The sequence below is a fragment of the Castanea sativa genome, chromosome 1 (assembly GCF_040712315.1).
Source record: "Castanea sativa cultivar Marrone di Chiusa Pesio chromosome 1, ASM4071231v1".
Taxonomy (NCBI): Eukaryota; Viridiplantae; Streptophyta; class Magnoliopsida; order Fagales; family Fagaceae; genus Castanea; species Castanea sativa.
Genome location: NC_134013.1, coordinates 50,817,613 through 50,834,131, shown reverse-complemented (window position 1 = coordinate 50,834,131; position 16,519 = coordinate 50,817,613). Strand labels below are relative to the sequence as shown.

The following is a 16,519-nucleotide window of genomic DNA, read 5'->3' as shown; positions in this document are numbered from 1 at the left end:
CTTGTTGCGGCAAAAAATTTGAAGCAATAACGTATTACAACCAAACTTATCATTGCAATATCTCATAGAAGTAACTAATTTTTCAAGAATTGTCATATTGTTGTGTCAGTATCAATTGTCATGTTGTTCATGTCTTAGAAGAGATTGTCTTCCCTTTTACTCCCTTGTTAGTGGGCAATTTTCTGTCATTTTACGCTTTGGAGATACATGATAATAAATTAATTTTATTGTAAGAAACATTGTCATCCACCATAACTTTGATATGATAATAAGTTTTATTTTATATAAGGACAAAGTTTGGCTACAGACTTAGTTATAGTCTGAAGTTGCAGCTTCCTTTAAAAAAAATTAATATTAGTAGATCTTTTAAAAATTTAACCGTTGGATTACATATTCTTTAAGCTCCTAACATACGTGTCAAATTTTGTGTCATTCTAATTTTATTTATTTATGATCTATAAACTTATTTTTTAATGTTATTCATAAATTTAGATTACAATTGATTGATAACACAACTATTGATTTTTTATCTTTTGAAAATTTTGCAAGTATTGAGAATAAGAAGAAAATATAATCCAATAGTGGATTTATCAAAATTCATATTCAATAATAAAATATTAAGTGAAGTTGTAGCTTTAGGCTACAACCAAATTTATAGTCAAACTTTGTTCTTTTTTATATTGGTACTCTTCAACTTGGCAATTTTCCCTATAGATAAGTTGTCTCATATTGCTTATTATTGACCGATTATTTTCTTGTTTAGTGTTTTTTGTGTACCAGATGTTGTAAATACTACTGAAATTAATTTTTTACCTACAGTAAAAGTAAGTAATAATTTGTCACTTTAGATTTGTTATGAAAGTATTATAAAAACATTATAAACATAACATTTCTCATAAAAATATAACCAAACTACACAATACTTTTTTTAAGAAGAATTACAAAAGAATTATTATTATTATTATTGAGAAACAATCACAGAAGAATTAGACTATTCCTATTATACACATTGGTGGAGCTACTTTTTTAGCTATTTGACACCACAAAAAACTACTTTATCTATTTTACTTTCTCACTTTACAAAATATCCAACATCAGTAGTTTTATTTTAATTTTTAACCTAATAAAATAATATAAACATTACAATAAAATAATATTTTATTCAGTTGTCAAAACACAACTACAACCACCATCAAAGCCATGGAAACCACTGCACGGCCACAACCCCACCACTGTAACCAATACCCATCAAAACCAGTGAAGAAGAACAAAAAAAAAAATCATAAAAAATAGTAGATCGACAACAACCCAGATCAGGAACACAATCCGAGAGGCCAAAACCAATAGATCAACAACAACCATTAAAAACCCAGCCCGAAACACAAATCGAGAGGCCGAAAACCCACGTTCGAAACACAAACCCAAACTGAAAACCATGCCCGAAACACAAATACAGCATGAAACCCAGCCCAAAATCCATGCCAAAACACAAACACAAACATCATAAATGGGTCAGGGATAGAGGATTGGGGCTTGGGACTTGTATCGGCGGCAAGTTGAGGAAGAAAGATGGTTGGAGCTAGGCAGGGATAGAGTAAGAAAGAACAAAACTCGCTTGGGGGAAGCAAATAGGGTCAATGTAACAAGAAAAAAAAACATTATTTTAATGGAAGGTATAATAAAATATTATTATTTTTATTTTAGTTTCTTACTACAATGATGACTATACAAGGTAGATGAAGAGGTTAAATTTTTAAAGTTTAGCTCTACCATTGCAACTTCCTTTATGTGGCGTTTGGTACGAGGAATCTACATTACTCCTGGCATCTAGATTCCCAGGAATGTGATTCCTAAGAATCACATTCCTAGAAATGTAGTTATTCCTATGTTTGGTTTTATTGGGAGATTCCCAAGAATGTGAGATGATAATGTTTGGTGTATTCCTAGGAATCTTAAATGAATTATTTGTTTTTCCCATTTTGTCCTTAGATTTGAATGTGAAGTACCAAGCCCATTTATAAAAAAATCTTCCTTTAAATAAATAATGAAAAAATATATATAAACTATTAATTAGTCCTTTAAAAAAAATATCTTACTCTAAATAGATAGATAAAAAACATTATATAAACTATCAATTAGCAACACATTCATTAAAACTGTGATCTAACGTTTCAAAATGACAAGAATAATACAAAAATAAGTATTAGCAGAGTTATTTATCATGTTTATGTTGTTTTTACGGGAAAAGATAAAGACAAGAGAGAAGATATTGATAATTTGTTTTATAATTTATCTTAATTGCTTAAATGATAAGGAAAAATGGTTAAAATTGTCAATTTATAAAAAATACAATTTCTTTTAAGTTTGGGAATCTGGATTCCCACCTATTTTAAAGGGAATCCACATTCCTACTGAGAGGGGTTTAAGGATTCCCTTGGCATCTGATTCCCTAGTGTAATTTGCAACCAAACATGAGAATCTTTAAACATTCCTGAGAATCTTAAAACATTACCCCGTACCAAACGTCACCTTAGAGTTAGCGTGCTAAAAATAGTAATATAACTTTTTATCGCGAAAAATAATAATAATAATGCTGTTACAAATAATAATTTGTAATAACTATTACAAACGATAATTGCGGAAACAATGTACAAGTACATCAAAGCGAGCCGCTGTAGTTTTCGGCTTTTATGGAAATAAGAATTTCAAGCGGGTTGGTCTCTTGGATATATATATCAAATCAAGCCCAACTACCTAAAGCGAAGTTAAGTCCTAAAAAAGCACAAAGAATCCTCTTTTGTTGTTGTCAGTTGGCACAGCCTCCACTTCAACCTCAGTAGCCGCCACCACTGATCAGCTCTTTGATGCCACCGCCACGGTCATAACCTTCTTCTCCTTCTCTTTGTATATATATTCAATTTTTTTTTGCATGTATTATGTGTATTTACATGTTTATTGATATGTATATATTGTTAGCTCAGTGTTTTTTTTTTTTTTTTTTTTGTTGATAAATGGGTGCTGAGTTTGTTGATTGTTTTGAATTTTTAAAGATGGAACGTGCCCAATTGTTGTTTTGATTGGTTTTCCTTTGTTTTGTTTAGAAATGTTCCCTTGGGAAAATAAACGAGAATTTGGAGTGTCATATAGCTGATTGAGGGTTGAAGTTTTGTCCTTGATTTTTCCGGTCTTGTTATGATCTTACTTTTTTCATCAACCGTATGGAGAAAAAGGAATATGGGTTTTAGTTTGTACTTGAGTTGGGTATTTGACCTGAGGCAAATTGACTTAAAAGAACACACACACACACACAGAAAAAGGGGTGGATGATCTGGGATTGTTGCATCCTATATACATATTATACATACTGTAAGATTTGAAACCTATGGTGACCTCTCTATGATATTGTTCTTTATTATCAGACTAAAACATTGAGATCTCGTATTTATCTTATTGTTCTTTATTATTATTAGAGCTAAATATAACCCAAGTTACACTATACATCTTTATCTTATTAGAGACAATTTATAGTGGCTTAGAACATTGTTCTTGCTTCTGAAAAGGCTGGGGCAATGGTACCAAATTCCCCCCTTTCATGATGGTGGAAATTGCTTCCCTTGTTCATTGTGGTTAGTCCTGTCATCTTTTGGGGCATGTGAGGCTGCTTACTTCTGATATGTGATGTGTCATATGAAAAAGAGGAGTTTGGTGTATGAACATTTTCATTTTTCAGTTTCACAGTGACAACTGGCCTTAGCTGATAAAACTTTGGTAAATGGCGCTGTGGCTTTGAGTTTATGGGCGAAAAGGACTAGGAGAAGCACTATGTAGGGGTGTTTTGCTTGCCCTGCGCATCATGAGAGATCGTTATGTTTCTTATGAATTGCTTTGCTTTTTTTTTTTTTTTTTTTTCCTTTTTTGGTTTGAAAAAGAATAAATCAATTCAGCCCATTGGTAGTACTATGATTAATTATCTCTCATGAAGTATCTGTTCACTATTTTTAATGAATATTGTCCGGTTGATATTCTTTTTTCATCTCATCCTGCATTAATTTTTTGATAGGTTGAGCATTTTCCTGTTGTACCTTGTGTTTGAAATTGAGTCTATTCTTTCCGTAGGTTAATTCACTCTTCATCTGCAGTATCTTCTTTATTGAAGAATTGACATCCGTTAAAATTCGTTCATCTGAAGAATCAGTTGAAAAGAAAGTCAGAACAGTTGTTCAGCCTGGTATGGCTGAAATGAAAAGGCACACAAACATTGATAGGATTAGCAACCTACCATGGGATGTATTAGACACCATTCTTGTGCACATACCATTAAAAGAAGCTGTGAGAACTAGCATCCTATCAAGTAAGTGGAGATATAAATGGACTGGCCTTTCACGGTTCAATATTGATGATAAATGCTTCCCCAGTTATTTATCAGACAAAGTGCTGAGATGGAAAGTAATTCTGAAAATCATTCATCAGGTCCAATCAAATCATGGTGGCCCAGTAGAGAAGTTTAGGCTTGCTGCTTATTGCATGCCAAATCATTGTGATCTGGATCAGTGGATTTGGTTTTTAACAGATAAAGGAATCAAGGAGTTGATTCTTAAGGAGTTTGACTCTATTAAGCGTTTTAAGTTGCCGTCTGAGGTATTCTCTTGTCCACAGTTAAGTTGCTTGGAACTTTATGGTTGCATAATCATGCTATCTCCTACATTCAGAGGATTGAATTCTCTTATAAGCCTCAATCTTTCTCACATTTACATCAGCAGTGATACACTAGAAAATTTAATTGTTAACTGCCCAGTTCTTGAGAGATTGACATTGATAAACATTGATCATTCAACTGTTTTTAGAATCAGCAATCTGAACCTAAAGTATCTGAAAATCGATTCCAAATTTGAAGATATTTGTCTCAAAAATGTTCCACTTCTTTCTACTGTTGACATTCGCTTAAGGGTCAATCCCCAGCACTCTGATCAAGGAAAAGCCTGCAATTTGGCCAGGGTTATTGGTTGTCTATATAGTATTAACAAGCTTATTTTGTCCAGTAATTTTCTTGAGGTAGTAATCATTCTTTTTTTTTTAATATATTTTTTTTTTTACCTGTGCTTACTTCACAACTCATCTTTCTTGTATGTTCTTTCTTCTTTGTGCATTTGTTTGTAGTTTCTTGCTTATAATGATGTACCAGAGAGGCTTCCTGCCATGCTCAACCATCTCTTGACACTTGACCTAAGGGACGCAAGATTGGACAGTCCTAAGGTTGTCAAGGTCTTACTTTCCATCCTTTGTAGCTCCCCAAGTTTAGAGGAACTCATAATTTCAGTGAGTTTAGGCTCTCTTCTCCTTTTTAATTTCTTGGCTGAAATTGTTATTTCTAACTTCTTTAATGTTAGGAGTTTTGACTTTCGTATGACAATATTTTGTTGTCTGTTTCAGGTGAGCCCATTATGTAGGTTTTCTTTCTTAGATTTTCAAAGAGCACATTGCCTGGTAGACTTGTACTTCAACAAACTTAAAGTAGTGAAGATAAGAGGTTTACTGAGCACAAATCCTGAATGTGAATTTATCAAGTTTATTCTTGCTCATTCGCCGGTGCTTGAGACCATTACTATTGTAACATATGGCCGCGAAATAATTCCCAACTCAGTGTTGCTGCAGTTTGAACCAGCTTCAGAACATGTGAAGGTTATCAGCTTACGCTCATAAGCACTACTGCCTATGTTCAAAAAGTATCTTATGCAAACTTTGAAAGATTTGTAGCAATTTGAACCAGTTTCTGCTCAAGGCAAAAGCATGTACTAAGATATTTGGGTTGTATATTCGCAACAGATTTTGAGGAATAAGCAAAAGCCAAGTCATGAACATTGTTCTTAAAAGCTTAGGGATTTAATGGTAATTCCCGTAGTTTTTTTTTTTTTTTAATAAAAAAATACATCAATGAGAAGACCAATAAGAAAATTTACTATCTGAAAATGTCAGTTACTCAAATATTCTGTACAATTGAGAATTGAAGAAAACATCAAAGCCCTTCGGAGCTCTATAAACCACTATTATACAACACAAAATTCCAATCTTCATTACTTTTGTGGAATAACTTTAACTATAATTTGTTCCTTCAATTATCACTAACTTTCGATAAAACAAAAACAAAAAAAAAAAAAAAACAAAAAAAAATTGAATCAATTTTGGAATGAATTCACCTAGGGCCAGAAAGCTCCATTGCTTGGACTAGCAATGAAGAGTCATCAGTGAGATCGGAATATCTATCGGATGCAGAAAACTCATGGGGCTTGCACTTGGTTGATTCTACTCTTTGAGAAGCTTCCCATCTTTCTGCAAGGCCATCACCCTCAAGCATTCGAACAACTTCTGACATCTTGGGTCTGTGGCCTGGAAGGTATTGGGTGCACAAGAGTGCCACTTGTACCATTTCCTCAAGCTCAATTCGGTCGTAGTTGCTTTTAAGATCCTTATCCACAAGCATTTCAAGCTTTTTCTCCTGATGAATTTTCTTAACCTGTGTCATAAATGTCACACAACATGAATGATACTCAGAAGAGAAGAGACTTTAAACAGATAAGTAAGCATAAATAATCATCCTGAAGAGATAGTCAATAACAGAATAATGAGAGAGGAGTCTATATATGTAAAATTTCATCTGTGCTCACCCAATCAAGCATGGCACCTTTCTGGTTAGCTGCCTTTCCAAATTCTAGTGCTCTCTGGCCTGTAATAAGTTCTAGGAGAAGGATGCCAAATCCAAAGACATCTGTTTTATCAGAGGACTGTCCTGTGGAAAGATATTCTGGAGCTATATGCCCCACTGTTCCTCTCACTGCAGTGGTGACATGTGAATCTTGGTGATCCAAAAGCTTTGCCAACCCAAAATCTCCCACCACAGCCTCACAATAGTCATCAAGCAATATATTTGCAGCCTTCACGTCCCTATGAATTATCTTTGGGTCACATTGTTCATGAAGGTACAAAAGTCCTCTGCCAGCTCCTAAGGCAATTCTCTTTCTAGTGCCCCAGTCCAACACTGGTTTCTCTGTTAAAATCAATTGGAGTCTAAATCAGAAATGCTGGTGCATTTAGCAACATAACAATTATTCTTATTCTTATTTGTCTGTAAACATGTTTACCTTTGAGACGAGAAGCAACGCTGCCATTTGACATGTATGGGTAAACTAGAAGCCTCTCTGTGGGTGTCATACAAAACCCATATAACCTAAGGAGGTTTCGGTGAACTGCTAGGCTGATCATTTCAACTTCAGTCTGGAATTGGATCTCTCCTCCAATGGCATTTCCATCTTTAAGCCTCTTGACAGCTACAACACTCCCATCCTGGAGAACTCCTTTGTACACATTTCCAAAACCACCCTTTCCAAGTATGCTTTTGCTGCTGAAGTTGTTCGTCGCAATTTGAAGTTCCCTGAATTGGAATCTTTTCAAGTTTCCAAGGGAAACCTCTTCATGATGCCGGTCTGAAATTTCATGAGAAGAGATGTGGCATATAACTTAGCCAGTTCTTATTGAGTACACCAACACATGTGATGTCATATAAAATGCTTAAGTTTGTGAAGTGTTATCATTTATTACCAACCTTTAACATCAAAGAATATCTGTTGGTTATGCCTTTGCCTCCACCACAGTAATAAACCAAATCCAAGAGCCATCAGACAGAGACATCCAAGGCTCAAGCCAAAGGCAAGGGCTATTTTGTGCCTTTTAGGTCCGCCAGAAGGTAGAGTAGCTAGAGTGCAAAGAAATTGAGGTCAGAATCCACAAGTTACACACAAAAAAATGGAACCGAAAATTGGGGGAAATAAGAATTGAGTTATTTAAGAAAAAATTTCGGGCAATCAAAGTAGAATTCCATACGTTCTGAAGTATTCAAGTTCATGGACATTGGCATGAGTGTTGTCCCATTGCAGTCTGGTTCAGAACCTGTAGGACAGATCAGAGGGTTTCCAACAATGCTGCAAAAATTGAAAAAGGAGCAATAAAATTTTAGTATTTGAATCTATTTTTTCCACAAACACAGAGAGAGAGAGAGAGAGAGAGAGAGAGAGAGAGAGAGAGATTTACTTGAATGTTTTAGCAGCAAATCTGGGTACCGGTCCACTAAAATTGTTGTAGGACAAGTCACTGAAAAATAAAACCATCTTCAAAAATATATTCCAATTATGGAAATAATAGAATTGAGCATAATGACACAAAAAGAGGTCAAGAGAATTACAGAAAGGTAAGTTTGGTCATGTTAGCCAATGACAACGGAAATGCTCCAGTGAGACTGTTATTGTTAAGTCGCCTATACCCAATTCAAGTAACCCATATCAGATATAGACCCATGAACAATAAGTTTTATCATAGTTCTTATACATAAAACTTTCTGAGCATCAAGTCTTAACTCAGAAATGCTTACATGTATTTGAGGCCTCCCAGATGACCAAGAGAGGGAGGAATTTCCTCATTGAAGAAGTTATTAGAAAGATCAAGCGTTTGAAGCTTTGAGAGCTTCCCTAGCTCTGCTGGTATTGGTCCTGTAATGTTGTTGTTCTGTAAGAGCCTGCAAAGTAGTGCACAACATACTATTTAAAACCAATTACAAACAAGAATCAATCTGAAGAATTCAAATTGTTTTCTAGTATATGGGAACTTACAAAATCTCAAGATTTGTTAAGTTGCCTATGCTTGGAGATAGAGTACCAGATAAATTCTGACTAGGAGTACCTCTGCAACAAGACCATTTCAAAGACTTCATAACACATTTCTTTTCTTATATGAATTTTGATATTTTCATGGAGAGAATTTTAAAACAATACAGTGTTGAAAACGCTTCTATATATATATAAAGAATAGAATTGCAATAAGACTTACAGGGCAGTGACAAGGAACTCTGGAGAACAGGTGACCATAGTCCAGCTACATGGATCAACAGAATCAGCGTCCCAATTCTCAAGGACACCATGGGGATCCTTTAAAAGCTCTTTTATTCCAATTAAAGCTTGCACTGAAAATAAAACACCAAGATGAAAATTTTCATTTTCCACCATATATTAAGCTAAAGAACACCATTGTTGCAGTAGGAGAAAGAATACTTTAGAGTTACCTTCAAAGTTTACACCTTTGGAAGAAAGTAATCCATTTGCAGAAGACCACAAGCATAGAAAAGCCACAAAACATAGAGAAACTCCTCTTCTTATCATTGCCATTGAATTGAAAATTTACTACAACCAGGGGCTCACAGATAGTTAAGCCTGCTTATGGTGGTTGATGGAGTTACTAGATAGAAACTAGCTCCCAAGTTGGTTTCTTTTGTTTAAGGTAACATCCAGATCACAACGCACTTCTGCTTTTCTGAATCACATTCACCAAAAATCTTGTGTCAGACCCAAGAAAAAAGAAACAATATTTTTTCTTTTTTGTTGTTGCATAAAGGGAACTAGCATGCTTGTCATTGAGTGAGGATGTTATAAAGAGAACATTATATAATAGCCTCCATCTTAAAAGAACAAAAATAATCAAATCTAGAGGACTATCTTAAAAGAACAAAAATAATCAAATATAGAGGAGAGAATAGGAAATTCCCCTGGAGTGTTAATCATGCATTGGCCTAAAAGAGGTGTGTTATTTTTCCACTCCCCACTGCTTCAAAGAAAAGCAAAAAGCACTTAAGCCTGACAAATATCGTATATTATGTGGCTCCAAATTAAAAAGCCAACTTATTTTACTATTCAATGATTTAATGGTCTAAATTCTGCCATGTCAGCATTCCACTAATAATATTCTTAAAATAATAAAATAATGTTGTAAACAAAACAATTAAGATTATTGTTAATGGAATGCTGACATGGCAGAATCTAGACCATTAAATCATTTAAGAATGGCTAAGATTTAATGAAATCTACTTGGTAGAGTACCCTAGGAAATCTGGAAGATCTGAATCCTCTATTATACTATTTCAGGTAACTTTTACCTTTATCTATAGTACTTTCAGTAAAAAAAATTAAGTTTTAGCAAAATAAGCAGATCCCAAACAAACCATATACATGAACACTTAGCGTACGTTTGGATAGAGCTGAAACTGAATTTTCAGCTGCTTTATGCATTTTCCAATGGGTCCTGTGCACTGTTCACAGGACCCGCAAGTACTTTTTCAACAAAAAAATTTAAAACTGGGTCCCACAGCACTATTCACATATTTAAAAATTATTTTGCTACAGTGTTTTCAGTTTTCAGCAATAAGCGATATCCAAACAAACCTTTAGATTATAGTAAATCAAAAATTAAAATATACGCATGACATGCACACATTATTGAACCAAATTCTCTCTTGGTCAATAATGAGTCGTCTTGTTTAAATATGTCAATGTAGAGATATCATTGGATTTCTTTTTCTCTCCCTCTCTTTTATTTCAATAATGTTACAGAGCCGACGGATTTCACAATTTATTATTTAAGTGATTGATTATAAATAGTATAATATTAGTTTTATATGAGATTTTAGAACCATCGCATTTATTTTACTAATTATAATTTGTCACTTCAACAATAATAATGAAATCACTGTGAATTTTTCAATTATGTGTGTGTATATATATATATATATATATATATATATATATATATATATATATATTATTGGATTATTCATCACAAAATGGTCCGTTAATTTGTGGGTTTGGATGGAAATGCTTTGCTTAGCACTGTGGGGAATCCAACATTCCCTGAATTTGGCCACTCAGTAAAATCCCAAATACAACAGTCCTTTTCTTTTCTGAGGTATTGAGAATGTGAGAATCTCAAGGTACTGGGATCGAGATTGATGATGGATTTGGTCACCCACTATCTATGACCCTTGAGGATCTTTGTTCCTTTTTTTTTTTTTTTTTTTCTTTAATATTCCCTCAAATTTTAAATATAATTTTATGTACTGCTATATATATATATATATATATTACATAATTTGGTTTCTTTTAGGCTGTTATAATGTTGGGTGTGCTTTTAAAGATTCCACAAAGCACTATGAGCTAACAATACACACATGCTCTTGCTTTATATAACTTCAGCAGACAGTCATTCTTCAAAATCTATTCAAAAGATAAAAACTTTAAAAAGCAAAAGCTGCCATTCTTCCTCCTTTCTCAAGGTAGGACACACTCTCTCCAAATTATGGAAGTAAGTGATTGATGCTATTTCCAGCCCCTGTCCTCCAAGGCGCGTTTAAAACAGTCCTTATATTTCCACATGTTATTTACTTTACTGGCTCATCCCATTACCTGTGGGCAGTGAAAAATGAAAATGGGCTATTAAGTCCTTTGCAATTACCACTAACATGTGCATAAACTGATATCAATAAAAGTATTATTCATGATAATGGGAAAAAAAATATAACTGATTTCTTTAACAATTTTTATATTTTTTTTTATAAAAGTAGTACAAAATTTTCTTTAAATGGTTTATTAATAAATGATTTAAAAATATTCGTTATCCGAATCCTATGTTTGTGTATATATATATATATATATATATATTATTCATGATAGTAGATGTGTTATTAGTATTAACGAAAAAATTTTGTAGATAGAAAAAGTTGACACTCGTTGATCTTGTAAATTATTAGTGGTAAGCAAAGAAGTGATGCGAGCTTAAATGAAAATTAATAAAAACATATTACTTAAATTGTTGTGATTTATTTATATATATATAACATTACTCAATGTAAAATTGTAAATGCCACTTAACTCCCAGACAGAGAACAGATCCATGCCATCCATTTTGGGAAGTTTAATATAAATAGCATTAAAAGTAAAAGGTAAAACCTAGTATCAGATTTCTGCTGCTGTGTGTTTGTAATTACACGTGCTATGGTTGCGAGTGGAGCTAAGTTTCCACCGTGGGAGTAAATAAAGTAACAAAAGTAATCACATCTATGATCTATAGATTCTATACATAACGGTACGTGGGTAAAACAGTAAGCAGTGACTTTGTGAATGTACCTAACCAGAAAGCCCAGATGGTCCCCCTTACTCCACCAGGCCACTCAAAATTAACTTAGTGGTTTTACTGCTAGACATTTATCTCCTTTGGTCGATGATTGCAGAGCACTTCTCAATAGGAACCCCAGTACCAAGTCAAGCATTGCTATAGGGAAGCTAATAGCGTGGCTGATGCGCTGGCTAGTTGTGGAGCGACGATGGAGGATGGTTTTGTTGTTTTTGATAGCCCTTCTGCTTTTGTTTTATCCTTTCTTGCTCAGCATGTGTACTTAAGACACTGCCGTGGCAGTGCTCATACTTTGAGTTTTTAGTTTAATGCTATTTCCTTTGAACCAAAAAAAAAAAAAATGTTGAAAAAGTCTTTAGACACAAAAAATTTCACATCTGGCTGACCTGATAGATTGTTGGTGATAGATAACAAGCAATGTTAGTGGTGGGTCGTTATAAGAATAAGTAAAAATTTATCAACGTAATTGTTGTGAAATTATTTGTGTATTCATGGTCAACTCTTGCATTGCCCTTTCTTGTATCATTAATCTCATGAGAAAATTTGAACCACTCACTCCAATTGCAAGCTTTTCTTAACCTGTAATTTGTTGAATACTCTAGAAAATTTGAACCACTTACGCTTATTGCAAGTATTTCTTCAACTCATACAATCTTATTAATCCAAAATTTTATTGTGGTTCGGTATGCAAATGTGAGAGATGTCACATATGGATAAAAACAAAATGAATTTGCAAACTTAATGTAACATAATTGGACTTAATTTTTTTACTTAAGTAATGTCTCTGACACTTTGTGTTATATTAAAAACTCTCCGAGTTATTACCCCAATATGAGATATGAGAGTCAATTGTAGCATGTGCCAAGATGACAAGGTTATTAAAATCCTTTTTCCAATGTAAGTATGTGGTGTGTGTATACTTAGATCGCATAAAATTGATCTCAAAAAAACAAAACAGCACAAGGCTCCCTCGATACGGCCATACAAGAAAAAAAGTTCGTAGACAAAGAAGAGCCAGTAGGATTTATTAGTAACCCCACATCCATAAAAAAATAATTAGAAAAAAGCCAGCTAATCTATAACTTATGGCTCTCCTTTAATGAAAATCTTTTTAACATAAAACATGTTTAAAAAAATTGTTTCTACGTTTTTTTTTTTGTTTTGGTGTGTTTTATGCTAATAAAATCCTTGGGTAATAAAAAAAATCCTTTATTAATTAGTATATTAATAGAAAATTAAGGACAAACAGGCCTTCACTTTTTTATTTCTATTTAAGCAGTTTCATACTCTTATGTGTGTATGTGTGCACATGCATTTCCCCCTTTTTTTTATCAATATTTATCATGAGTTTTTTTTTTTCCCCCTACAAATCTTTATTGGGGATGGTAATAGAGATTCAAAGCACACATATGCTTTTCTATTCATCAATTGTTCTTTCTAAAATGTGCCAAATGGTTGGTAAGGATTAAAAAATCAACAACTTACCAACTCTTTTTGTCCTACAATTAAAAGATGAACATTTTAAGTTATAAATATTGTCGAAACCAGACTTTGCAATGAAAATGAAGACGATTTTCTGAAGGGTTAATATTTCAATTGTACATTAAAAGGGGAATACTATATATGAATTTAATATAGCATCATTCATAGATTATTTTTTAGATTTAAAAAAAAAAGCCAAATTCCATTTTAAAAATGATTGATTTAAAATGTATTGTGAAACAATAATTTTATCCATTTTCTTTTGCTATATTTTTTTAAATATTAAGTTAGCACCAATTTTATTTTTCATAGTATGTTTATTCTTGAAGTATATTTTTCATTCTTAAATTGTAAATTTTTTTGGTTCATGATTTGGTCTCCAAAAGCTAAAATTTTGTTACCTTCCCTACTAGCTATACTACCATGGCCTTATGTCTAGTCCAAAGATAAAGTAGAGTTAATGTACTATGTATCATCATAGCACATAGAAGATAAAGAATGCTGAATAGTACAATATAAATGTAGTTGTTTTAAGGTTTTATATTATAGATACGGGTAATAAGACCAAATGATGTTAATTTTTTATATTCTTTTTCTCTGCCACCTCTCTGTTTTTTTTATTTATTTATTCATAATTATATATTTTCTCACATTGTTAAAGAACTAAAATAATATAAAGCTCAAGTTTTGAAGGGAATTGATTATAGGAGACAGACAAGATGATGATGATGATAGCCAAAACCCATTTATTAACAGCCTTAAAATGAACTTGTTCTATCACTAAACCTGCATATCCGGGCAGAAAGGGATAGAAACCCATTTGCATCTTAATGGCCAATCATACTTTTAAAAAAAAAAAAAGAGAAAAAAATTGACCAAACAGAAGAATAAAACAGAGTTCTTTAATATCAAACAGTGACAAAAATGTACATGGATTAAGGGCCAAAAAAACTGGGAACAGCTAGGCATTTGTTGTCCCTTTCTTCACATCACCTCAAGAAATGGCATCTCAATTAGTTTAGATGCTCACTGACCATAAACTTCGATTTTGGATACAATTATCCAAGATATTTAGTTTAAACCCACAATTTGTCGGCATATATTTTGTCCCTTTCCGCTTTTTGTACGTGAGAACTAACATTTTAGGGTGACCAGCATGTGCAAATACTAAAATTAGACAGCATATCAGAACATGACTCGTGTGCAAAGTAGTTTGCATGGACTGCTCACTTTTAACATGTGGTTTAATGTGATTGGAAATGGCTTGGCTTGGCTTGGCTTGGCTTGATTGTCCCTTCACCGTGCTATTACTAGTACCCAATCATTGCCTAACCATGGGTTAATTCATTTTCTTAATTAAAGAAAAAGTGTAGAGATACAGTTTTTTTTACTTTGAAGTGGATGAAGAAAAAATAATGGATTAATGTGAAAGTGATAGTTTATTAAGAAAATCTTAGATTATAATATTTTATACTATAAATTTATCACAACTTTAATATGACAGGCTAGGAATATTGAAGAAAAAATAATAATTGTGAAACATGATATAGTAAAAATTATAGTATTATAATAACTCTCAGTCAATTGCATCGGAGTCGTGTGACAAAGTCATGAAACAAGAGTTGTGGTGGCATAAGAATTGTTCCGTAATTGAACAAGGGTGGGTGGTAAACAAACATCACAAACAGACTCTTTGTACTAATGTAGACATGCAGACAGAGGTTGACGTAGTTAGGTGTTAACTTTAGACCAAGTGAGTGAAGAAGATATGTTCCATTTGAGTGACATCGACCATCATGATCAGCCATCAATATATGTCTTTTGCAATTCAATTGGGCCCTATGATATGATCGTATCCTAGCTAGCTAGGGTCCTCCTCGGCTCCAGTACGGAATCAATGTTAGAATCTATTCCTTTTTCCTTTTCCTTTTCTTTATCTTTATGTGTGTGTTTATTTCTCAAAAAAAAATATATATATATATATATTCAGCTTCTATTTAAATATTTACTATAAAATGAATTGGTTAAATTTTACACCTCTCATACATTTACCATCATTTAAATAAATTTTGACTAATACTTTTCTATTTTGCATTTAAATAAATTGGAGTTGCCCTAAAAACTATGAGTGCTCACTCTTATTCTAAAAAACCAATTACAATTTAAATTATATTATTAATTAAAAAAGCGGCATCTGTATATGTTCAATTTAACTTTGAGAATAAGTCAGTTACAAATGATAATTTTAAACTTTTTTTCTTTTTTTGAGAAATATGATAATTCTATATATACTTAATAGCTAGGTTTAAATTTTTTTTTTTTTTTTGAAACTGGTTTAAAACTTATTAGATGTGCAACTTAGCAGTAATAAAGAAAACAATTAACTTATATCTATTTTTTTTTTTAAATTAACCAAAAGATATATTGACACTCAGGAGTAGCAGCCTATGATTTTTCTTCCATAGGAGTAAATTTTCATCAAAATGAAAATCTCATTGGCAAGTGGCAACAACGTCATTTACCACTTCAATACTATTCCGTCCAAAGAGTCAAAGGCAATGAAAATAACCCACCTTGATTAATTCAACAAGAAGACACTTATATTTGGTTAACTCTCACAATTTGGCGGGGTCCCCTAACTAAAAACCAAGATATGCCTCCTACATAAGAAAACGTCATCCTTCTCTCACCAAAAAAAAAAACACCACTTGCTAGCATAGTTGATTTTTTCCCCCATCTTTTTGTCTCAGTGTATTTTTATATAGATATAATGGTTTCTCTTATATGTATTTCTTATTGACATATTTTATAGAAAAATTAATTGATGATTATCTTTTTTTTAATTTGTCAAACATTATTAAGAAAACAAAAACAATCCTTAATTTCAAATGTTTTTGGGTTAATTATCTCACATGTATTCTTTTCTTCATTCTATTCTATTAAAAGTCATTCTCTCTATTACTTCCTTAACTGTCAAGTCCTTTTTTTTTTTTATACTAATGTTATTTTGGGTCTTTCTCTACACTTTTATGGT

The 16,519-nt window shown here is 32.7% G+C and overlaps 2 protein-coding genes across 3 annotated transcripts; one reads left to right on the top strand and one right to left on the bottom strand.

Moving 5' to 3' along the window:
• The first annotated feature begins 2,741 nt into the window (after nucleotides 1–2,741).
• LOC142613597 (F-box/FBD/LRR-repeat protein At1g13570-like) lies at nucleotides 2,742–5,982 on the top strand. Of its 2 annotated transcripts, none has more exons than XM_075786012.1 (4): nucleotides 2,742–2,878; nucleotides 4,140–5,052; nucleotides 5,158–5,316; nucleotides 5,431–5,982. In XM_075786012.1, the coding sequence occupies exons 1-4, from the start codon at nucleotides 2,865–2,867 to the stop codon at nucleotides 5,698–5,700; spliced, it is 1,356 nt and encodes a 451-aa protein (XP_075642127.1). In that variant the 5' UTR covers nucleotides 2,742–2,864; the 3' UTR covers nucleotides 5,701–5,982. The 2 variants fall into 2 exon arrangements, with proteins under 2 accessions (XP_075642127.1, XP_075642136.1); XM_075786021.1 differs by having other exon boundaries at nucleotides 2,747–2,878; nucleotides 4,117–5,052.
• LOC142613587 (protein NSP-INTERACTING KINASE 1-like) lies at nucleotides 5,931–9,456 on the bottom strand. Its single transcript, XM_075785999.1, has 11 exons — nucleotides 9,107–9,456; nucleotides 8,875–9,007; nucleotides 8,658–8,729; nucleotides 8,420–8,563; nucleotides 8,234–8,305; nucleotides 8,083–8,142; nucleotides 7,876–7,973; nucleotides 7,598–7,747; nucleotides 7,137–7,478; nucleotides 6,663–7,042; nucleotides 5,931–6,511 (listed from the first exon to the last, which is right to left on the bottom strand). Exons 1-11 carry the CDS (start codon nucleotides 9,207–9,209, stop codon nucleotides 6,191–6,193), a joined length of 1,875 nt encoding a protein of 624 aa, XP_075642114.1. The 5' UTR covers nucleotides 9,210–9,456; the 3' UTR covers nucleotides 5,931–6,190.
• Nucleotides 9,457–16,519: the final 7,063 nt, after the last annotated feature.

Bases quoted from the DNA above. Each gene is read 5' to 3' on its own strand.
- LOC142613597 (XM_075786012.1), top strand. The intron at 5,053-5,157 runs GTAGTAATCATT...ATTTGTTTGTAG, and splicing joins TGTCCAGTAATTTTCTTGAG to TTTCTTGCTTATAATGATGT. The intron at 5,317-5,430 runs GTGAGTTTAGGC...TGTCTGTTTCAG, and splicing joins TAGAGGAACTCATAATTTCA to GTGAGCCCATTATGTAGGTT.
- LOC142613587 (XM_075785999.1), bottom strand. From the start codon at position 9,209: ATGGCAATGATAAGAAGAGGAGTTTCTCTATGTTTTGTGGCTTTTCTA. The intron at 7,748-7,875 runs GTATGGAATTCT...TTTGCACTCTAG, and splicing joins GAACTTGAATACTTCAGAAC to CTACTCTACCTTCTGGCGGA. The intron at 7,043-7,136 runs GTAAACATGTTT...TGATTTTAACAG, and splicing joins CGTTGCTTCTCGTCTCAAAG to AGAAACCAGTGTTGGACTGG.